The sequence below is a fragment of the Barbus barbus genome (assembly GCF_936440315.1).
Source record: "Barbus barbus genome assembly, chromosome: 4".
NCBI lineage: Eukaryota > Metazoa > Chordata > Actinopteri > Cypriniformes > Cyprinidae > Barbus > Barbus barbus.
The window spans coordinates 27861801-27880723 of record NC_136732.1 but is presented as its reverse complement, the minus strand read 5'-3'; the positions used below and the strand labels follow the sequence as shown (position 1 = coordinate 27880723).

Here is an 18923-nt window from a genome sequence, read left to right as displayed (position 1 = left end):
GTACCTGGATGTTTTGGTGATCAGTGCTCTGTAGCGTCAGCCAGAGGGCAACAGTCCAAAGAGAGAGTGGGCTCGGTGTGAGGGGTCCTGAGTGATTTTTGGAGTTCTTTTCCTCACAATGACGGCCAAGTAGAACTGGGTGGCAGGTTGAACTTCCTCAGATGGCGAAGGAAATACAACCTCTGCTGGGATTATGATGTGATTATCCCACTTAAGGTCCTGTGTGATGGTGGTGCCCAGGAACCTGAATTATTCTACTGTTGTTGCAGTGCTGTTCATGATGGTGAGTGGGGGAAGTGCAGGGTTTTTTTTTTTTCCTAAAGTCCACTTTCAAAAAAAGTTGAGCCAACTTAAAATTTTAAGGCAACCAGCTTCAGCAGATTTTTGAGTTCTCTCAGCTTATTTTTGCAGGAAATTCTCAACTTTTTGTTGTATAAACTTAAAACAAGAAGTTGAGAAAACTCATAAATCTGCTGAAGCTGGTTGCCTTAATTTTCAGTTGGCTCAACTTTTTTTTTTAAAGCAAGCTGCTCAACCATATGCAGACTTATCACCGTCCTGGATGAGGCCGATGACTGTAATGTCATGTGCAAACTTTAGGTGTTTTATAGTGCAGTCATTCGTGTACAAGGACAAGCGAACACAACCCTGAGGGGCACCAGTGCTGATAGTCAGGGTCCTAGATGTGAGTTTTCCCAGCCTCACTAGCTGCTGCCTGTCTGTCAAGAAGCTGGTAATCCAATTGGCGATGGCACAGAGAGCTGTGTCAATTTGTCTGAGAGAAAATCAGGCATGATGGTATTGAAGGCCGAGCTGAAGTCCACCAATAAGTTCATTGTGTAATTCCCAGGTCTGTCGATGTTTTGCAAGATGTAATGCAGTCCCATGTTGACTGCATCAAGGGTCCAGAGATGTTCTTCAGGTAGGCCAAGACCAGTCTCTCAAATAACGTAGTATTAGTCACTAGTCACTCAGTATTAATCAAAACAGCTTTCATAAATGTTATCATCAGATTTGTCTACCACACTTTTATTTTCTATAACATTCACATTGACATAATCCTCTTCAGAATCATCAGAGTGCACATTAATATAGTCCTGATCAGAATGTTCAGAGTCCATATTAATATAGCCCTGCTCAGAATCATCATGATCCATGTTTTCACCAAGTTCTACATTTTCATAATCAGCCTCATCATCTTCTTCATTTTTGTTATCATGAGATGCACCTGCATATGTATTAGCTGAACCTACAGACATTGCATAGAGAGGGACAATTATAGGAAAATGAAGAAAAAAGTGACTTAGAATGAAAGAGTTAAAAATAAAATAGAATACATCATCTGACTTCTTTTATAAATCTCAAGTCTGTTACCTTTTTTAAAAGAGCACTTTAAATGCGTTTCTTTGTTCCTTTGCTTTTGTCGTCTCTTCAGCAGGAGGATGATTATGAGGACAAACAATAAGAGCAGCACAGCTGACACTGCAGCACCAATGACAGGAAGCAGGGAAGCTAAGAGAGACACACATGTTTGAGTTAAACTTTCATTAACAGCAGTCCAGCTTGTTTTTAGACTCTTACACATCAGTACCTGTGATAGTGATGAGTAGCAGTTCAGAGGCAGATGAACGGAAGGAGCGTGAGGAGACACTGACTTCATAAACACAGCTGTAGTCTCCCTCGTGTGAATAATCTGCCTCAGGAAAGAAGAAGGAGGCAGAGTGACTGACAGCTGACTCAGTCCTGGTGATGTTTGATCCGCTGAACAGCTGAAAAGTGCCTCCAGGGTACTGAGACTGAGTTGAACAGATGATAGTGAAACTGTGGCCCCTGGTGATCACTGGCCCCTGAGGCCCCACGTCAAACCATCCATCAGGATCAATACTGGGCTGCTGCAAGCTCACTAAAAACCAAGAAGAATACATTTATATGGTTACAGAGACTCAAACATTAAATTCAAACACCTTTAAAGAAAACAAACTGCATCTTGTCAGGATCAAAACTTAATCCATAACCATTTTGTGCATACATGCTTATTTATATTTGTACTGTATATCATAAGTGTTTGATATTGTTAGGAGCCAAGGACAAAAGTGCACAGCCCTCATTGTTTTTAAAAGTTTTATTCTACTATTATTATGTTATAATCCTAGGGGCCAAACACTAAAGGTATAATATCACATTGGTACTACTCATTTCAAGTAATTTATCGAGAGATGGTTCACAGGACAGTAGTGCCCTGACCAGGTATCTATATAACCTCAGTAAGATACTCCGTTGCAGCTCAAATAAACTCCTTTCTTCAAGAAAATTGTATTATGGAGGTGTTTCATTCTGGTTTTTGAATTTATCACAGTACTGTAACTGCCCTTATAAAAATCAGAATAAATTTGGATGAAAATAAGCTCTCAATTCTTGTTGTCTTAGATTTAAATGCAGTGTTTTATGATCAACGTACTAATCAATCATTTGTTAAAGTTAGTTGATCTTTCAGATTGTGTAAGGGAGAAAGTTTTTTTTTGGAGAGTATTTGTCTGAGAAACTGCATTGGTATAGTTTTATATATTATTATTTTCATTGTACATGATGGCACTTGGGGACATTTGAGAAAATAATGTTTCCATTGTTTTGCTGATGACATACATCTCTCTGTACAGCCGTACATCTCTGCTGAACTTGATGCTGCAGCTAAAAATTCTGCCTCATGGCAGTAAATAATTGGTTGAGTAATAAGAGTTATTTTTTTTTAAACAAAGATAAAACTGAAATTGCATTAGTTGGCCTTAAACCAGGAGTGGGGAACGTTGATCCTGGAGGGCCACGCTCCTGCAGAGTTTAGTTCCAACCCTGAAAAACCCTAGAAAAAAAAAACCTAAATGCATCCTGAAGACATATATACATACCTGTGATAGTGATGAGCAGCAGTTCAGAGGCAGATGAACGGAAGGAGCGTGAGGAGACACTGACTTCATAAACACAGCTGTAGTCTCCCTCGTGTGAAAAATCTGCCTCAGGAAAGAAGAAGGAGGCAGAGTGACTGACAGCTGACTCAGTCCTGGTGATGCCTGACCCTCTGAACAGGTGAAAAGAGCCTCCAGGGTACTGAGATTGAGTTGAACAGATGATAGTGAAACTGTGGCCCCTGGTGATCACTGGCCCCTGAGGCCCCACGACAAACCATCCATCAGGATCACTGTGGGAAATACTGGGCCGCTGCAAGTTCACTAGAAAACAAGAAGAATACATTTATATGATTACAGAGACTCAAACAATAAAGCTAACTTTAAATAAATAAAAATGGCTTCAAGAACTGTATCTTGTCAGGATCAAAACTACAGAATGAATTCACTTTCATGCAACTAATGCATGTAATTTATAATGATTGAAAGCACTCACCCACATTGATGATAACAGTGTTACTCAAAGGTGACTTGACAGTGTTGTTCTGGTAGGAGTAACGACAGCTGTAGCTGCCCTGATGTGAGACGTCTACATTAACAACGTTGAACATCACATTAGATATATGTGTCTGGGAGGATACAGATGATTCGTTTCTGAAGAGCTGGAATTCAGCATTAGCCTTGCATCTTGGTTTAGGTGTTGTGCATCTGAACTGGATATTTTCTCCAGGAGAAACAGCTGCATGTCTTGAGTTCAGGGAAAGAGTCGGCTTCTGCAGCTCGCCTGCAAAATAAATGTGTTTATTTAGAAATGTTTAAAAACTATGAAATTCATTAATCTTTATGGAATTTCTGTTGCTCATTTCCCCCCAAAATAATGAGTGAAGATGCTTAATATTTGACTTACCTGAACAAACAACACTAGCATCTTCACCATGTTTACAGTCATGTCTTCCTAATCCACTGTGTGGACATTGTGTGAGGTTTCCTTCACTTCCTGAACATTTAACATCATCCAGCCAGATCGATCCACTGCCTTGACCATATGCGGCAATAAGAGGTGCACTGATGGCTGATCCACACTGTAACTGTCTGCACACCACAGCAGCATCATTGATGTCCCAGCTATCATCACACACGGTTCCCCACTGGCCATTATGATGGATCTCCACTCTCCCACAGCATGAATCAGACCCATTGACTAACCTTATGTCTGGTAGTTGGCATTAAAAATGTAAACAATAAGTCTTGTGGTATGTATCTGTGTTACACATTAGTTTACATAAGTATAATAAGATAATTACATTAATTACATAAGTAATAATTTTATTATCTGGAGCCAAACACCCTGGTTTGTGTTTTTTAATTGCTGTGATATTATTTTCACCACAAGCATTTTCAAAACTCTTAGCACTAATTTCTAAACATAATCAAAACAATATATTTGAAATTTTGTAATAACTGTTTTAATTAAAGTTTTTTAATTAAAAAACTGTTTTAATTAAATGTAAAAATAAGAAATGTAATGCTTATGTAATGTAAATATTACAAATACAACAAAATAACAGAAAAAAACAGATATACCTTGTGAGCATATGACACCTGCATCTTCAGAATGATCACAGTTATGTGCTCCAAAAGAAGGATGTGAGCACTGTGCGAGCGATGATTCATGTCCTAAACATACCACATCATCCAACCAGATCTGACCACTACCCTGGCCAAAATGAGCACTGGTTTGTGCACTAACAGCTGTTCCGAAACCCAGCTGTCTGCACACCACAGCAGCATCATTCATGTCCCAGGAGTCATCACACACTGTTCCCCATTGGCCATTATAAAGAATCTCAACTCTTCCAGAGCAGGCATTGACACCATTCACCAGTCTGATACTATAATCTCCTAAAAATAAAATAACTCCGTTATGATACAACTCACATCAACAGGCTAAACTTTTAGACTAGCCAAAACAGTGACTGGTTATGTCCCGATGCAGCTAGAATAACGTCTGTTTTAAAAATGAATGACTAACAGCCTGTTACTCACCAGTTACAGAAGTCAGAGCAGTGGCTGTTGAGATGAAAAACAGGGACATTTAAACATACTTACAATTAGATATGATTTACCAAATAAAAACAATAAAAAATTAAGATAGTATCAGACAGTATTGGCTGATAATTGCATCATATTACTTAGTCAGTGTTGTCTCAAACCGATCTTTTGTTAATGATGCTCATGAGGGCTGTGCCCCCCCCCCCACCCACTTTCCATCCTCTCCCCTCCTTGCTGAACGCGATCGATTTTGAAAGCGAAAGTACCGATAAAACAGCGCACATAAGAAAGCGATTGCACGCTTTAGCGAGCGTCAGCAAGGCTCTGCGCAATCGAACCCCCCCAGATGAGACAGTAATCAAGTTTCCATCCAGATTTTGCGCTGTTTTGTTATCGACAAGGAGATATGCGTTAAAAAAAAACTTTGCCTTTTTCCATCCAACTGGCCTTTTACCGATAAAATGGTGTGCGTCATGACGTCATCCCTAAAAAACCGAATTGTCGCATAAGTTTTGGTGTATCGCAAAAAAATGTTGCCCTTAAGCTGTTTCCATACATAATTCATCCTATTGCGTAAATTATAGGCTAGGCTAGCTGTTCTTCATCCATTTGAAATAAAAAAAGCCTATATTAAATTGTATAGGCCTACATAATATAATTTGTATTAAGTGTCATGAGTTTTTTGTGTGTGTGTGTATACTTTGTTATAGACTAGATAGATAGGCCACTGTTGATAATAAAGCAATGATCATAAACAGTTGCAGTTGTATTATTATAATTTTTCTGATTAACGTTTATAGGAAATGTTAATTCCAGTTATTTTATTTCTCCTAACCGACGGTCGTTCAGCCATATTCACCGTTAACCGACAAGATTATGTTAAATTACAATTAAATTAAATTTAAATTGATAGGTGGCTTGACCCATTACAACCCTAAATTTGTTTTCCAGGGATTCATTTTATACAAGCAAAAAGCAGCATAAACAACACGAACGTGACCTGCAGCGCTTCTGTGAACGAGAAAAACATAAGCTATTATACATAAAAGAAACAGGCCCATATGCAAAATATATTTTTCTAAATAATTAATGAATTAACAAAACGAAAGAAAAAAAACTGCAACAATTAGCAGCCTATATGCAGAATTTCGGTTAAATTTTGTGATGCACTCTTGAGAAAGCGGCAGTTTTCCTTTATTTCACAAAAGTACGTTTTGTTTTTTATTGTGAATGTACACAAATAAAATAAATATTTTGAATAGTTTTGAATAATGTCTTACTCTTATATCACCACAAATGAAGGAGTAGGTTAGTGCAAGTTGTTTCCGGGGGGGGGGGGGGGGGGGCGACCCCACAAGCGATCGTGCCGGCGCCTCACGCGCAGTTAAGCATAGCCTGTTCATGTCATAATAAAATACAGTCAGCCAAAAATATTGAAGAAACATGAAAAAATATTTTATTCCCCTCACTCAATCATTTAAATTTAATGATAGAAAGAACTCAGAACAAAACAAGAATAAAAATATAAGAAGCTAAGAAGCCAAAATGAATTAATTTAAACTTTTGTTCTTCACGTTCATGTAAAACAAAATGTGCTTGGCATAATATCACGGGGTTATGGCGGTCAAGCTGAAAGGCACGGACTACAGGCTATTTAAACTGAACAGTGCACTGTAAAAAAATAAAAAATAATAATCATGTAAACGTAGGCTAGCCTACTAACACCAAATTAAGATAAGTATGTTTGAGAGGTAACCCGTCTTTTTCTTACCATGTATAAAATAATTTTAGATACAAATAATATGAATATGATTTAATGCGCTTTTGAACTGCAGGGAAACGGTGCTTTAACGTGAGCAACACCATGAACACGAGCTGCCTATAGGCTAATTCTGTCATGTGACACCACATTTATTTGGCTTAAAGCCCCTTTTCTGGACAAAAATTGTTTCCAAACTAATGTATGCGACATTTGAAGTATTATATGGAATGTATGCGCTAAAGTTAAACGGAAAAAGCTTTAGTCAGACTTTGACTTGAAAGTGGACATTTCTTGCTCGGAGAACGAAGTTATCATGAAAACAGATGAGAAAACATCAGTTGATGTTACTGTCCATGAAACTGCTAAAGACGGCGGCAGAATCAGAAAACCACCCAAGAGTATAATGGATATGATGAGTTTCCTGACCTAGTGACTGTTGATCATAATGCTAGTGTTTGTCGTGTTGCAGAACCAGGCACACTGAAGGAGGCAATGATGAGTCCCAATGCAAAGGAATGGCAGGATGCGGTTGACTTGGAATATGAGTCATATGAGTCAACATGTTTACATCCACACAGTAATGAAATGTCCATTTAGAAATGTAACTGCATTTCTAAATGGACACCTGGATGAGGAAATCTACATGGAGCAACCAGAGGGATTTGTCAAACCAGGGGAGGAACATTTGGTATGCAAACTGAAAAAGTCAATATACGGGCTGAAACAGTCCCCTCGCTGCTGGAGCACAACTATCACAGAGTTCATGAAGAGCATTAGCTTCAAACAAGGTACATCAGACCCATGTGTGTTCGTGAGATCTCAACAGGAGCTGGAGATACTGGCTGTATATGTTGATGATCTGATCCTGATCACAGAGTTGATGGAAAGCATGAAAGAGCTGAAACTTGCTCTGAAGAAGTGCTACAAGATGAAGGACATGGGAGAGCTGTCCTATATCTTGGGTATCTCTGTTATCCAAGACAAGGAGAAATTATGTTTCTTCATCAGAAGCATTACATCGAAGCCATTCTTCAAAAATATGGCATGCATGATGCCAATCTTGTTGCAACTCCAAGTGATGCAAATGTGAAGCTAAAAAGAATGACGGTGTAAGCAAGCCTGTGAACTCAAGAACTTACCAGTCCATGATAAGAAGCCTACTGTACGCTGCAATGGCCACACGACCTGACATACCACAAGCAGTGAGTGTTGTATCAAAGTTCAACGCAAATCTGAGTGCTGCACATCTGACGACGGTGAAGAGAATTCTCCGGTATTTGAAGGGTACCCTGAATCTTGCTCTTAAGTATGAGCGGTCAGATTCTGGAACTTTGATTGAATACTCAGATGCTGACTGGGCTGGTGACCAGGACGATCATCGCTCAACAACTGGCAATGTGTTCTTACTGGGTGGAGGAGTAGTGAGCTGGCTCAGCAAGAAACAATCAACTGTTGCTCTTTTGACAGCGGAGGCTGAGTACGTTGCACTTAATCAAGCAGCTCAGGAATGTGCCTGGCTTAGAAGACTACTGAGTGATCTTGGAATGGATGCTACACCTGTGGTGATTCTGGAGGACAACCAAGGAGCTAAGGAGTCCAGTTGACCATTCACGGACAAAGCACATAGACATTCGCTATCATTACATTCGTGAGTGTGTGCAGAATGGACAAATCCAACTGCAATACCGCCCTACAGATGACATGAAGGCAGATATCTTGACCAAGCCATTAGTAAGACAGAAGTTTGAGTATCTTAGGAGTAAGATTGTACTTTGTTTCATTTAATTCAGTTTAGCGTAACAGTAAATAGACTAGACTGTGTTTAGTGTTAAGTGTGTTACGATGCAAAATCTGTTAAGAAGGTAAAAAGACAAAGAAAAAGACTGTGCGAGTTCGTGTTAGTATGATAAAAAAAGTTAAAAAAGTTAAAAAAATAGTATTTTTGTTAAAAGTAAAATAGTTTATCATAACATTGCTTAATGCTATTGGAAAATTAAGTGGGAGTGCTGTAATATAGTAATTTGCCAATAAGTGTTACTGTTGTACTGACGACATTGGGTGTCGCTTAAAAAAAAAAAAAAAAAAAAAAAAGCTAAGATGGCGCCGGTGAGATCGGCTGCCGTCACGACTGCTCCGACCAAACTTTGTCTTCTTTTGTTATTTTTTCGTATTGTTAACTATAAACACCGGTTTCTTTTTGTAAGATGGCCATTCTTACATACGACAGGGCCACTCTTATTTCTATTGGTGCACAATGCACTAACCTTTCGCCGTTTTTGAACCCGGACCCATCCTGGCCAAGCGAGATCCTGAGGAGGAACAAAGGACGCGACCCGTACCGGCGTCCTCGAGGGAAACGAGCCGGCGTCAGGAACAGGCTGAGGGCGCGCGCACACCGCGCTCCCCTACCAAGTGTCCTGCTCGCCAATGTCCAGTCGCTGGATAACAAACTCGATGACCTCAGGGCAAGAGTCACGTTCCAGAGGGACATTTGGGACTGCAACCTTCTCTGCTTCACCGAGACATGGCTGAACCCAGCGGTACCAGACCACGCCATCCAGCCGGCCGAGTTCTTCTCGGTTTACCGCATGGACAGAACGCTGGACTCGGGGAAGACTAGGGGAGGTGGAGTATGTCTGATGGTGAACAAACACTGGTGCGACAGCGCGAGCATTGTACCCCTCTCACGCTCCTGCACACCGAATCTTGAACTTCTGACCATCAAATGTCGCCCTTTTTATCTCCCTCGGGAATTTAGCTCGGTCATCGTCAGTGCCGTTTATATTCCACCTCAAGCGGACACGGACACTGCGATATGGGATTTACATGAAACACTACACCTTCACCAGACACAGCACCGGGACGCCGCATTCATTGTTTTGGGAGATTTCAACAGTGCCAACCTCAAGCGTGCACTGCCGAACTTCCATCAGCACATCAGCTGTCCCACCAGGGGTGAAAGGGAGGAAACTAGAGTCGCAATTCCAACATGGCGGCTCTAGGAGCCTGTGGCAGGGACTTAGAACCATCACGGACTATAAAACACCACCCTCCAGATCGGGGAATGCGGACGCTTCTCTGGCTGACGAGCTGAACACTTTTTATGCTCGCTTCGAGGCTGCAGCTAATCACGCTAACGGCGCTAGCAGTGCTAACTGCATGCACGCTGAGGAAGCCGGTGAGGACAACGTGTTCACCATCACGGAGCATGACGTGAGGAGGGCATTCAGGAGAGTGAACATCAGGAAGGCAGCAGGACCAGATGGAATCACAGGTCGGGTTCTGAAGGCCTGCGCTGACCAGCTAGCACCGGTGTTCACTGTGATCTTCAACCTCTCCCTGGAACAGTCCATAGTCCCCTCATGCTTTAAGCAGTCCACCATTGTTCCTGTCCCCAAGAAACCGCAGCTCACCTGCCTAAACGACTATCGCCCTGTAGCCCTCACATCAGTGGTGATGAAGTGCTTTGAGAGACTGGTCAGAGACTTCATCATTGCATCACTACCAGACACACTGGATCCACTACAGTTTGCATACAGGCATAACCGCTCCACAGAGGATGCCATCTCACACCTCCTCCACACCACAACAAGTCACCTGGACTGCAGAAAAGGGAATTATGTAAAAATGCTGTTTGTGGACTACAGTTCAGCGTTTAACACCATAATTCCCTCCACACTCACCTCCAAGTTGGAGGTCCTTGGTCTCAGCACATACTTGTGCCAATGGATCTCCAGCTTCCTGAAGGACAGACAGCAAGCCGTACGGATGGGTAAACACACCTCATCCTCCATCACCCTAAGTACTGGAGCCCCTCAAGGTTGTGTTCTGAGCCCCCTGCTGTACTCACTGTACACTTATGACTGTGTGGCCACTTCCAACTCCACCACCATCATCAAGTTTGCTGACGACACTGTTGTGTTGGGCCTGATCTCAGACAACGACGAGACGGCCTACATACAGGAGATTAAGAACCTGGAGAGTTGGTGCCAGGTGAATAGTCTACACCTGAACATCAGCAAAACTAAGGAGCTGATAGTGGACTTCAGTACGAAGCAGGAGCGGTCATACCAGCCGATCACGATCAGCGGGACTCCAGTGGAGAGAGTGGACAGCTTCAGATACCTGGGTGTTCACATCACGCAGGACCTGACTTGGTCCTCTCATACCAGCACCCTGGTGAAGAAGGCCAGGCAGTGTCTGTACCATCTGAGACGCTTAAGGGACTTTAGACTTCCCTCTCGGGTGCTTAAGACTTTTTACACCTGCACCATCGAGAGCGTCCTGACGGGCAGCATCACTTCCTGGTTCGGGAACTGCACTATGCAGGACAGACGAGCCCTCCTGAGGGTGGTGCGTTCAGCGGAACGTACCATTCACACCGAGCTCCCTGACCTGCAGGAGATCTACAGCAAGCGGTGCCTGACCAGGGCCAGGAAGATAGTGAAGGACCTCAGCCATCCCAACAATGGACTCTTTTCTCTGCTGCGTTCAGGGAGGCGCTTCCGCTCCATGAAGGCGAACACAGAGAGAATGAGGAGGAGCTTCTTCCCGCAGGCCATTCGGAGTCTTAACCTCTCTCCACTCTAATCACATCACCCCACACTTCCACTTTGCACATTTTTCAGTTACAATCTGCACTAATTTGTAGAAGGTTACGTAAGGATAAATGAGTGGGACTTACATACCATTTGTCTTTTGTCTTTAGTATTCCTTTTACTCACTTATACACTTTACTGCACTGCACAACACACGGACACTTTATCACTGACATACACTTTACTTTTTATAGAATCTATATAGAATCATATTCTATTTTTATTCTTCATATCTATTTTTATTCTCATATCTATTTGTTATTTTATTTTATTGCTAGTTTATTTCTGTATATATGTTTACTGTACTTTTTCTATTTGTATTTTTGAAAACTTGAGGTTTCTCTTAATTGTTTTGGACAATTTGTTGGACAGTCGTACAATACATTTCACTACATGTCGTACTATGTATGTATATGTATGTGACAAATAAAATTTGAATTTGAATTTGAAATTTGAGTTCTGTTTCTTCCCACTTCTTTTTTGTTTCAGTCGTGTCAAAAAAACAAAAAACGTGAAACTAAAACACAATTGGCCTAAAGAGTAGCAGCTTTTCTGTTTGCATAAATACTGACCTCTTGCCAATATTGTTTTAACTCTTGCTTTAGTTTTTTTCTGCTTTTTAACACAACACTTACATATGTTTACAGCTTTCACATGGTTCTGTGGTCAGCCATAGGTTGATTGTTCACTTATAGTGTAACAGCTTTGGTGTCTAGATAAGGATGATGAGTATGTTTATAGTCACTGATATGTGTTACAATTTTTTTGTAAAAGTTGTAGGCTGGAGGTACACTCAATGAAACCATTCACTTATATACTGAATCTTCAGACCAAGTCTGCAAAACTGCAATCACACCATCTGCTTTACACTCAGTTTGCAATTGCAAAAACAAACTTTTTGATAAATCCAGGCCACGCGAATGAAATAAAGGTGACCAATTACCAGTAGAGACCAACAGGGTCCATTACGGTTTCCATTAAAACCAATACAAGTCCCATTATAACCAGTAAAACCATTACAAATTTTGTGATCGTGCCTATTGTTTTTTTCAACATTACATGTTATTACAAATGCCTGCAAAGGGAGCCAAAGGCCTGGTCATTGCTGTTGTTACACTTACAGGACGATCAAGTCCTTGTTTAATAGGCTATTGACCAAACATTTAACTCAAATATCCACTTAAGCTTTCATTTTTGGCCACCTTTTTGCTATAGATGACACAGCCTCTATAACTTATTCAACAAAAAACATGTGGACATCACAACCCTTACAAAAATTAACCATGGTTTTTGTAGTAAAACTGCTTAATTTTCTTTTGCGTGATTTCTGAATGCTTGAAACCATAAAATCAATCAGACAACTGTATTACTGCCATAGGTAACTGTCTAGAGCTACAATTGTAATTTGTAAATAATACAATTTAATTACAATTTATTTATTTATTTACTTTTATATTTTATTAAAGTTATATTTTGACGCCTATAGTAGGAGTTTTTTTTTTAACTTCCATAATATTTGAGGCTTGGGGCACCCATTTGGCCAGCATAAAAATGATAAAAATGTCTCCACGATCTGCTTTTGAAGAAATATCATTGTATCTTGCTACAGCGCACATTCTATCAGCTGCAGTTCTGGCACCGGCGTATCAATATACTGTACAGTGCCACATACATTCACATCTGTAAGAAGATATTTTGAAGAAGGTGGAAAACCAAACAGTTGCTGCATGGTCCACACTGACTTTGACAGTAGCGGAAAAATACTTTGGAAGTCACTGTGGACCAGCAACTGTTTGGTTTTCCACCTTCTTCTGCTAAACATAAACGCTATTTTGAAGAAGGAAACGCAGGTTTAAAACAACTTTTGAGTGAGTAAATGAAGGTATAAAAATAAAACCTATTTGAATTCTTGGGTGAATTATTCCTTTAATGTTAATAAAACACCAAACACAAAGAGAAAAATCACTCACTACTCTTGACTGAAAAACTTTAATACAGTTTCTTTAATAGGAATCGATCTTTATAGTGTTTTATTTTTATATTTGTTCATTCCGTTTCTTGAATGCTCCTGCTAAATACACCTAGCCTACCTGAAAATAAAACACTATTTTATTTGTATATGTCACGGTGCACACACGAGGGAGGAACAGGAACACGCAGACGAGGGTGTAACTCAAACAATAAACTTTACTTAAGACATCAGGACAGGACATGGCAGGACAAGGACATCACACACCGGGGTTAACGAGTAGACCAGACGAAGTCAAATTGAACAGACAGGACTATAAATAAACAGGTAAATCATAGATAATGAGAGGAACATGGCTGGACAAGAATTAACTAATGATAACATTTAACAAGGACAGGAAACAAACCAAATAAGGAAACATGAAGCGGGAACACATGACAGACACGACAGAGGACTGACAGTATATTGTGTGTACTTGTAATGTGTATCTTTGTTCTTATTTTTTAATAAGAAAGATAAAATAATGACAAAGATTTTTATCTTCACCCACTTTGGCCTAAATATCTGCCATACTTTTTTATATTTTGTTACCTTGAAAGGCTTTGCCTTTATAATAGGGGAATTAGTTTGGCTGTAATGCTCAAACAGCTTGAAAAATAGAAAAAAAAGCAACATGACAAAGAAATTTGATAAAATCATGAATCTTGATGCCCCCAGCCGAGGGGTTAACAACTTAATTTTTGATTAGTAATATGCATTGCTAAGAACTTCATTTGGACAACTTTAAACGCGATTTTCTCAATATTTTGATTTGATGTTTGTGTGAGTTGCTATGCAAAAAAAATTGCTGTCTTCATAGTTTCAGAAATTGTGTACAATTGTAAACAATAAAAACGGTAAAATAACGTCTTTATTCTGCATTAGTGTGTTAGAAGTTACAGAAATATATTGAAAATAGTTGTTTAGAGCAGTCAACTTGTTGGTGAATGTCTTTTTTAAATCAGTCATGTCAGCCCAAACATATATAGATACATCAACAATTATAATTTAAAAGTTAATTTTAATAGTTTCAAGAAAAAAAAGTGTAAAAGCTCAGTGAAAACCTGAGAATGACTACACAATGTTTTAAGGATAAAATTACTGTGATATTAACATGTAGGCCTATCATTATGAAATTTTAATCTTTATCTCCGTCTTATATGAAAAATAGAAAGTGCAAACCAACTGAAAACAGGATTTACCCAACATCAAAGTGAGAAGAGAAGGTCTCGCCATCGCCTTGCGTTCTTTCAAAATGCGCAAGAATTAAGATGTTACTTCCTGAGAAGTGAGAAGTGAGAAAAGCTGATGATGCTTTGGTTAAAACGGAAATGTACACGATAGCCGAACCGTTTCAAACCTTTCCGATCCAGCGGCAAAGATGGTTTCGTTTCCCCCCCCCCCCCCGAGGCTCAGTCTTTGCCAACGCAAGTGTTTACAAATGTAAATATGCGGATGATCAGAATCAGATATTTATATTTAGCTCAAAAAGCGCGCTTGGCCTGCTCCTGAGAGAAATAGTAGTCAGAGTGAGTGACCAGTCCTGTGTGGCCATGTACAGTGTTTGTATGTTAGGAACTGATCCAGCAAACAGGGGACGTCCATCGGACGTTCCGAAAGTCCGTTTAGGTCCACAGTACTTCCGCTTTGTAACGTTTGCTGGCGGACCCTCATCCTCATCCTGTCCCTCATCTGCCATTTCCATTAAAACACTTGAAAAATCCTTTTATCAGACCTGACACCTCGCCATATCTATGACGTCTACACCAGTGGTTCCCAACCTTTTTTCATGCCCCCCGTACACATATGGTAATCTGAGCCCCCCAACCCACCATGTTGTATTTTATACACGCCCATATATGCATTAATAATACTAATAATTTTTTGTCTCTTAGAAATGCACATTTGACATTGAGTTAACAGTAGTAGTTTGAGTTAGGATACAGATGTAAATTTGTTCATTATCAAAATCAGTAACATCTGTAAAAATGGCAACAACCTCCTTTTTTATATATGGTGAAATTTTATTTTTCTGACTCTTTGAGTTTTATTAAAATTAACCATTGTTCTTCCATATAGCATACATTTTCATCATGATAACCAGAGTTAAAACCACACATATAGCACCTCAATACTGTGGTAAAAATGAAACTATGGTTTCTAGGTAGCCTATTTATATGTAAAACAGTAGTTTAAATACATTTATTATAAATGCACAAACGCTAGCCTATAGCTTAATAACAAATATAGTGTAATTCCATTCCATTACTCCTTTAATACATTTAATACACGTCTACATTACTATAATCAATTTGATATAAACACCCCACATTTCTGCCACAAAACCATGGTGCAGTTTATGTTACTACAGTAAATCCATGGTAAACGATGGCGATTTGTAGATTGAAAAGCCTTCTGACTGTATCGTTGCACACAGTGTTTTTCTGCTGTTTGTCAGCGCTGTTTTATCTGGATTTAAACTATAGTTTATATCAGTTGACTGATATGGACTGATACTAGTTTATACCAGTCATGTGTGTTCTTCGTTGAACTCAAGCGCTTCTCACTGGATCTCACAGCGCTGTTTAGTGGTTGAGTGATATAAAATGATGAAAATTGTGTCAGTGTCCAATATGGACCTAACTGTACTTACAGTCCAGTGTACTTCTGTGTTCTGTAATGTCGACATTGACATAGTCCTGGTGTGAATTGTTTGTTTCCACATTGATATAGTCTGATCCTGGGTCATCCTGACCTACATTAACATAATCTTGAACAGAGTCAGAGTTTACTTCACGATCACAATCATCCATATCTAAAAGTCTCATAGTCATCCTCAGTGTTTTACTTCATTCTGGTCATTATGGAGCACATCATGCATTACTAACTCCATCTTGGGATACAAAGTACATTGAAAAAACGTTTTACTATTGTGATAAGATGTTTCATTATGAATATTTGCAATCAACTAAAGTACATTATATAATTTTCACATATGAACAGGAGTCTATTTGGATTTTCTTTCATTTTTCTCATCCTCAATTATATAGATAATTTATGTATTACACTATGCTCTCTCAGTGTCAACCTTCAGCTTGTAGGAAGTAATGACTCAGGATTATATTATAGGCTTAGATGCTGTTCTTTCTAAATGGTAACTGAATGTGACTTTTTAGAAATGATCCTCAGTGTGTGACCACTAAATGGTCTGAAAGAATACTTGTTACCCTGACCCGTTCAGGAAATGACAAGGATACTGGACATCAGGTTCACAGTGTTGCCAGTATTATTGTGTGCACATTAGAGAAGTGAAAGATGCACTGTAGTCACATTTACCAATGAAGCATTGGTCTGCTCTTTATTTCCCAAAATAGGTAAAAGTTCAGTGCTGAACAACACTGCAGTGCGGGTGATAGTACTCGGGTGTCAGAGGAATCATCATGAGAAGAAATTTTCGGTGAACCAAGACATGTTATATGGCCACTTTTTCATGCATGGTAGCAGTCACTGACATGTTTTCGGTTTTTTTTTTATCAGCCAGAAAAGCCTGATGACAGGCTTGGTCAATTTCAGTCCACGTCAGTGCACTTTCAGTCTGACTTCTCTTAATTGTGCTGAGACAGATCCTTACACTGTTCAGTACTAAAATGGCAAGCAATTCCAGCTGCAGTGTTGAACCAATGCTCCTTTGAGAGTGTCTGCATTACCCTGTCTTCTCATGCATTTGTCTTACGTGGACGTCCAGCCTTTTTGGGGGAAATTAATTAATGAATTGGTGTCATTGTAAATCTGTCATAAATCACAGATTTGGTACGACCAACTTCTCTTGCAATGGCTGAAAGTGTCATCCCTTTGGCTTTCATTTAGTCCACCTCCTGTCACAGGGTTTCCGTCACATTAGAATAACTTGGAGGTCTCTGTGTTCTCTAATTTTGATCAGAGTTCTTTTTTCAAATATCTATACGTTTTTTTTTTATAATATGCTTTAAAAATTGCCCCTCTTATTCTTTTAGAATAACTTCAAATAGGACTAAGCAGTGACCTTGAAATTTAAGAAATTATAGATTTCTCTTATTTTGATCTCCTCTGTACTTCACACAGTGTGTATTATTAATCACTGGCAGTGTTCTTCATTACTTATTCATTTTCTTATTTTATGCTTTATTTAATCTAAATTGAATTTAAAAATTGCAGTTTGAGCACTGATTGCAATAAAGCTAAAAAATAATATCAGTCTACTCTAATATTAGTTAACTGTACTAAGTTTGGTTGTAATGTTGCAGGAAAATGCAGCTCAATATAGCAATGCACAAACAGATACATAATATACAGGTCCTTTTCAAAAAATTAGCATATTGTGATAAAGTTCATTATTTTCTGTAATGTACTGATAAACATTAGACTTTCATATATTTTAGATTCATTACAACACAACTGAAGTAGTTCAAGCCTTTTATTGTTTTAATATTGATGATTTTGGCATACAGCTCATGAAAACCCAAAATTCATATCTCAAAAAAGTTTTGAAACACTTTATCACAATATGCTAATTTTTTTAAAAGGACCTGTATTGTGACATGAAAAATATCCCACGTTTCAGAGTGTGAGATCTGAACACACAAACTGTGTTGCTGTGGTCAGACCCTGAGAATTCTCAAAGAAACAAGGAAACCACAGCTTAGTAACTACTGAAAAAAAAAAAATCACATACAAAAACCCAGCAAGGTCAGAAACACACAAAACAGGAGTCTTTATTAAACATTACTTTTATGATCACCTGAGTCAACAGAAACATACCTGTGCGTCTGACTGTATAACAACTGTTAAAGCAGTACAGGGTTTGTGCTGTACGTCGTGTAGATCTCTGTTTGTCATCCTTTGAGTGAGAGAAGAGGCCTGTCGAGGTCTGTAATGCAGTATGGCTCAAAAGCGGTGAACCTTTGGGCAGCGACTGAATGCAGAATCAAACGAAATGGAGTACTGAGTGACTGGAAGAGGCTTGTGATTTTCACAACAGGTAGATAGAAGTAAATAGACTCAAGCTCTGTGGCAGAGGTTTGTCTCCTGAGGCGGTTGAAGAGCTGTGTCAAAGATCTGGCTCCCCGCGCCACCACGCAAACTGCTGCTGCCATTGGGCATTCAATGGCCGCAATAGTGGCTATGGAGAAGCACCTGTGGATCAATCTAGCGCCCATCGGGAGGAAAGAAAAAGACTTTCACCTTCTGCTTTTGCCATCCATGCTCTTTGGCACTTCTGTCGAGGAGGTTGTGGATAAATTCAGGGATGCAAAAGCTCAATCAGCTGCTTTCAGGAAGTTCATTCCTCCACGCTCCAAATCCTCTTCTAGGGGGGATGATCTGTCTTGAGCTGAGGCTCATAGACAAGACCAAATGTCTATCTATGTTTTATGTGTTCACTCTCAGTGGGTCATTTACTGATGGTCCGGATCTCCTTGTAAGCTTCAGGTCAATAACACAGTAGTTCGCTACTGTGGGACTGACTATGACTGGGGACCTGCATAATATAGCCATCTGAGAATGGTTATATTCCAGCCCTTGCTTTGGCAGGACAGTGTAGGGGAATTTACAGTTAAACCCCAAAA

At 39.6% G+C, this 18923-nt stretch overlaps 1 protein-coding gene across 1 annotated transcript; it reads right to left on the bottom strand.

The window, feature by feature from the left end:
• On the bottom strand, positions 1-14662 carry LOC306865835 (uncharacterized protein). The gene is made up of 9 exons (XM_079410664.1): positions 14523-14662; positions 4947-4970; positions 4485-4802; positions 3808-4113; positions 3397-3684; positions 2904-3224; positions 1592-1903; positions 1375-1512; positions 1-1249 (listed from the first exon to the last, which is right to left on the bottom strand). Exons 1-9 carry the CDS (start codon positions 14554-14556, stop codon positions 978-980), a joined length of 2013 nt encoding a protein of 670 aa, XP_079266790.1. The 5' UTR covers positions 14557-14662; the 3' UTR covers positions 1-977.
• Between the last annotated feature and the right edge of the window lie 4261 nt (positions 14663-18923).

What these genes read in the sequence shown, in the direction of transcription:
- LOC306865835 (XM_079410664.1), bottom strand. Translation starts at nt 14,556, where the DNA reads ATGGCGAGACCTTCTCTTCTCACTTTGATGTTGG. An exon ending in CACTGTTATCATCAATGTGG is followed by an intron (nt 3,225 to 3,396) that starts GTGAGTGCTTTC and finishes CTTGTTTTCTAG; the next exon opens with TGAACTTGCAGCGGCCCAGT. An exon ending in GCTACTCATCACTATCACAG is followed by an intron (nt 1,513 to 1,591) that starts GTACTGATGTGT and finishes TGTCTCTCTTAG; the next exon opens with CTTCCCTGCTTCCTGTCATT.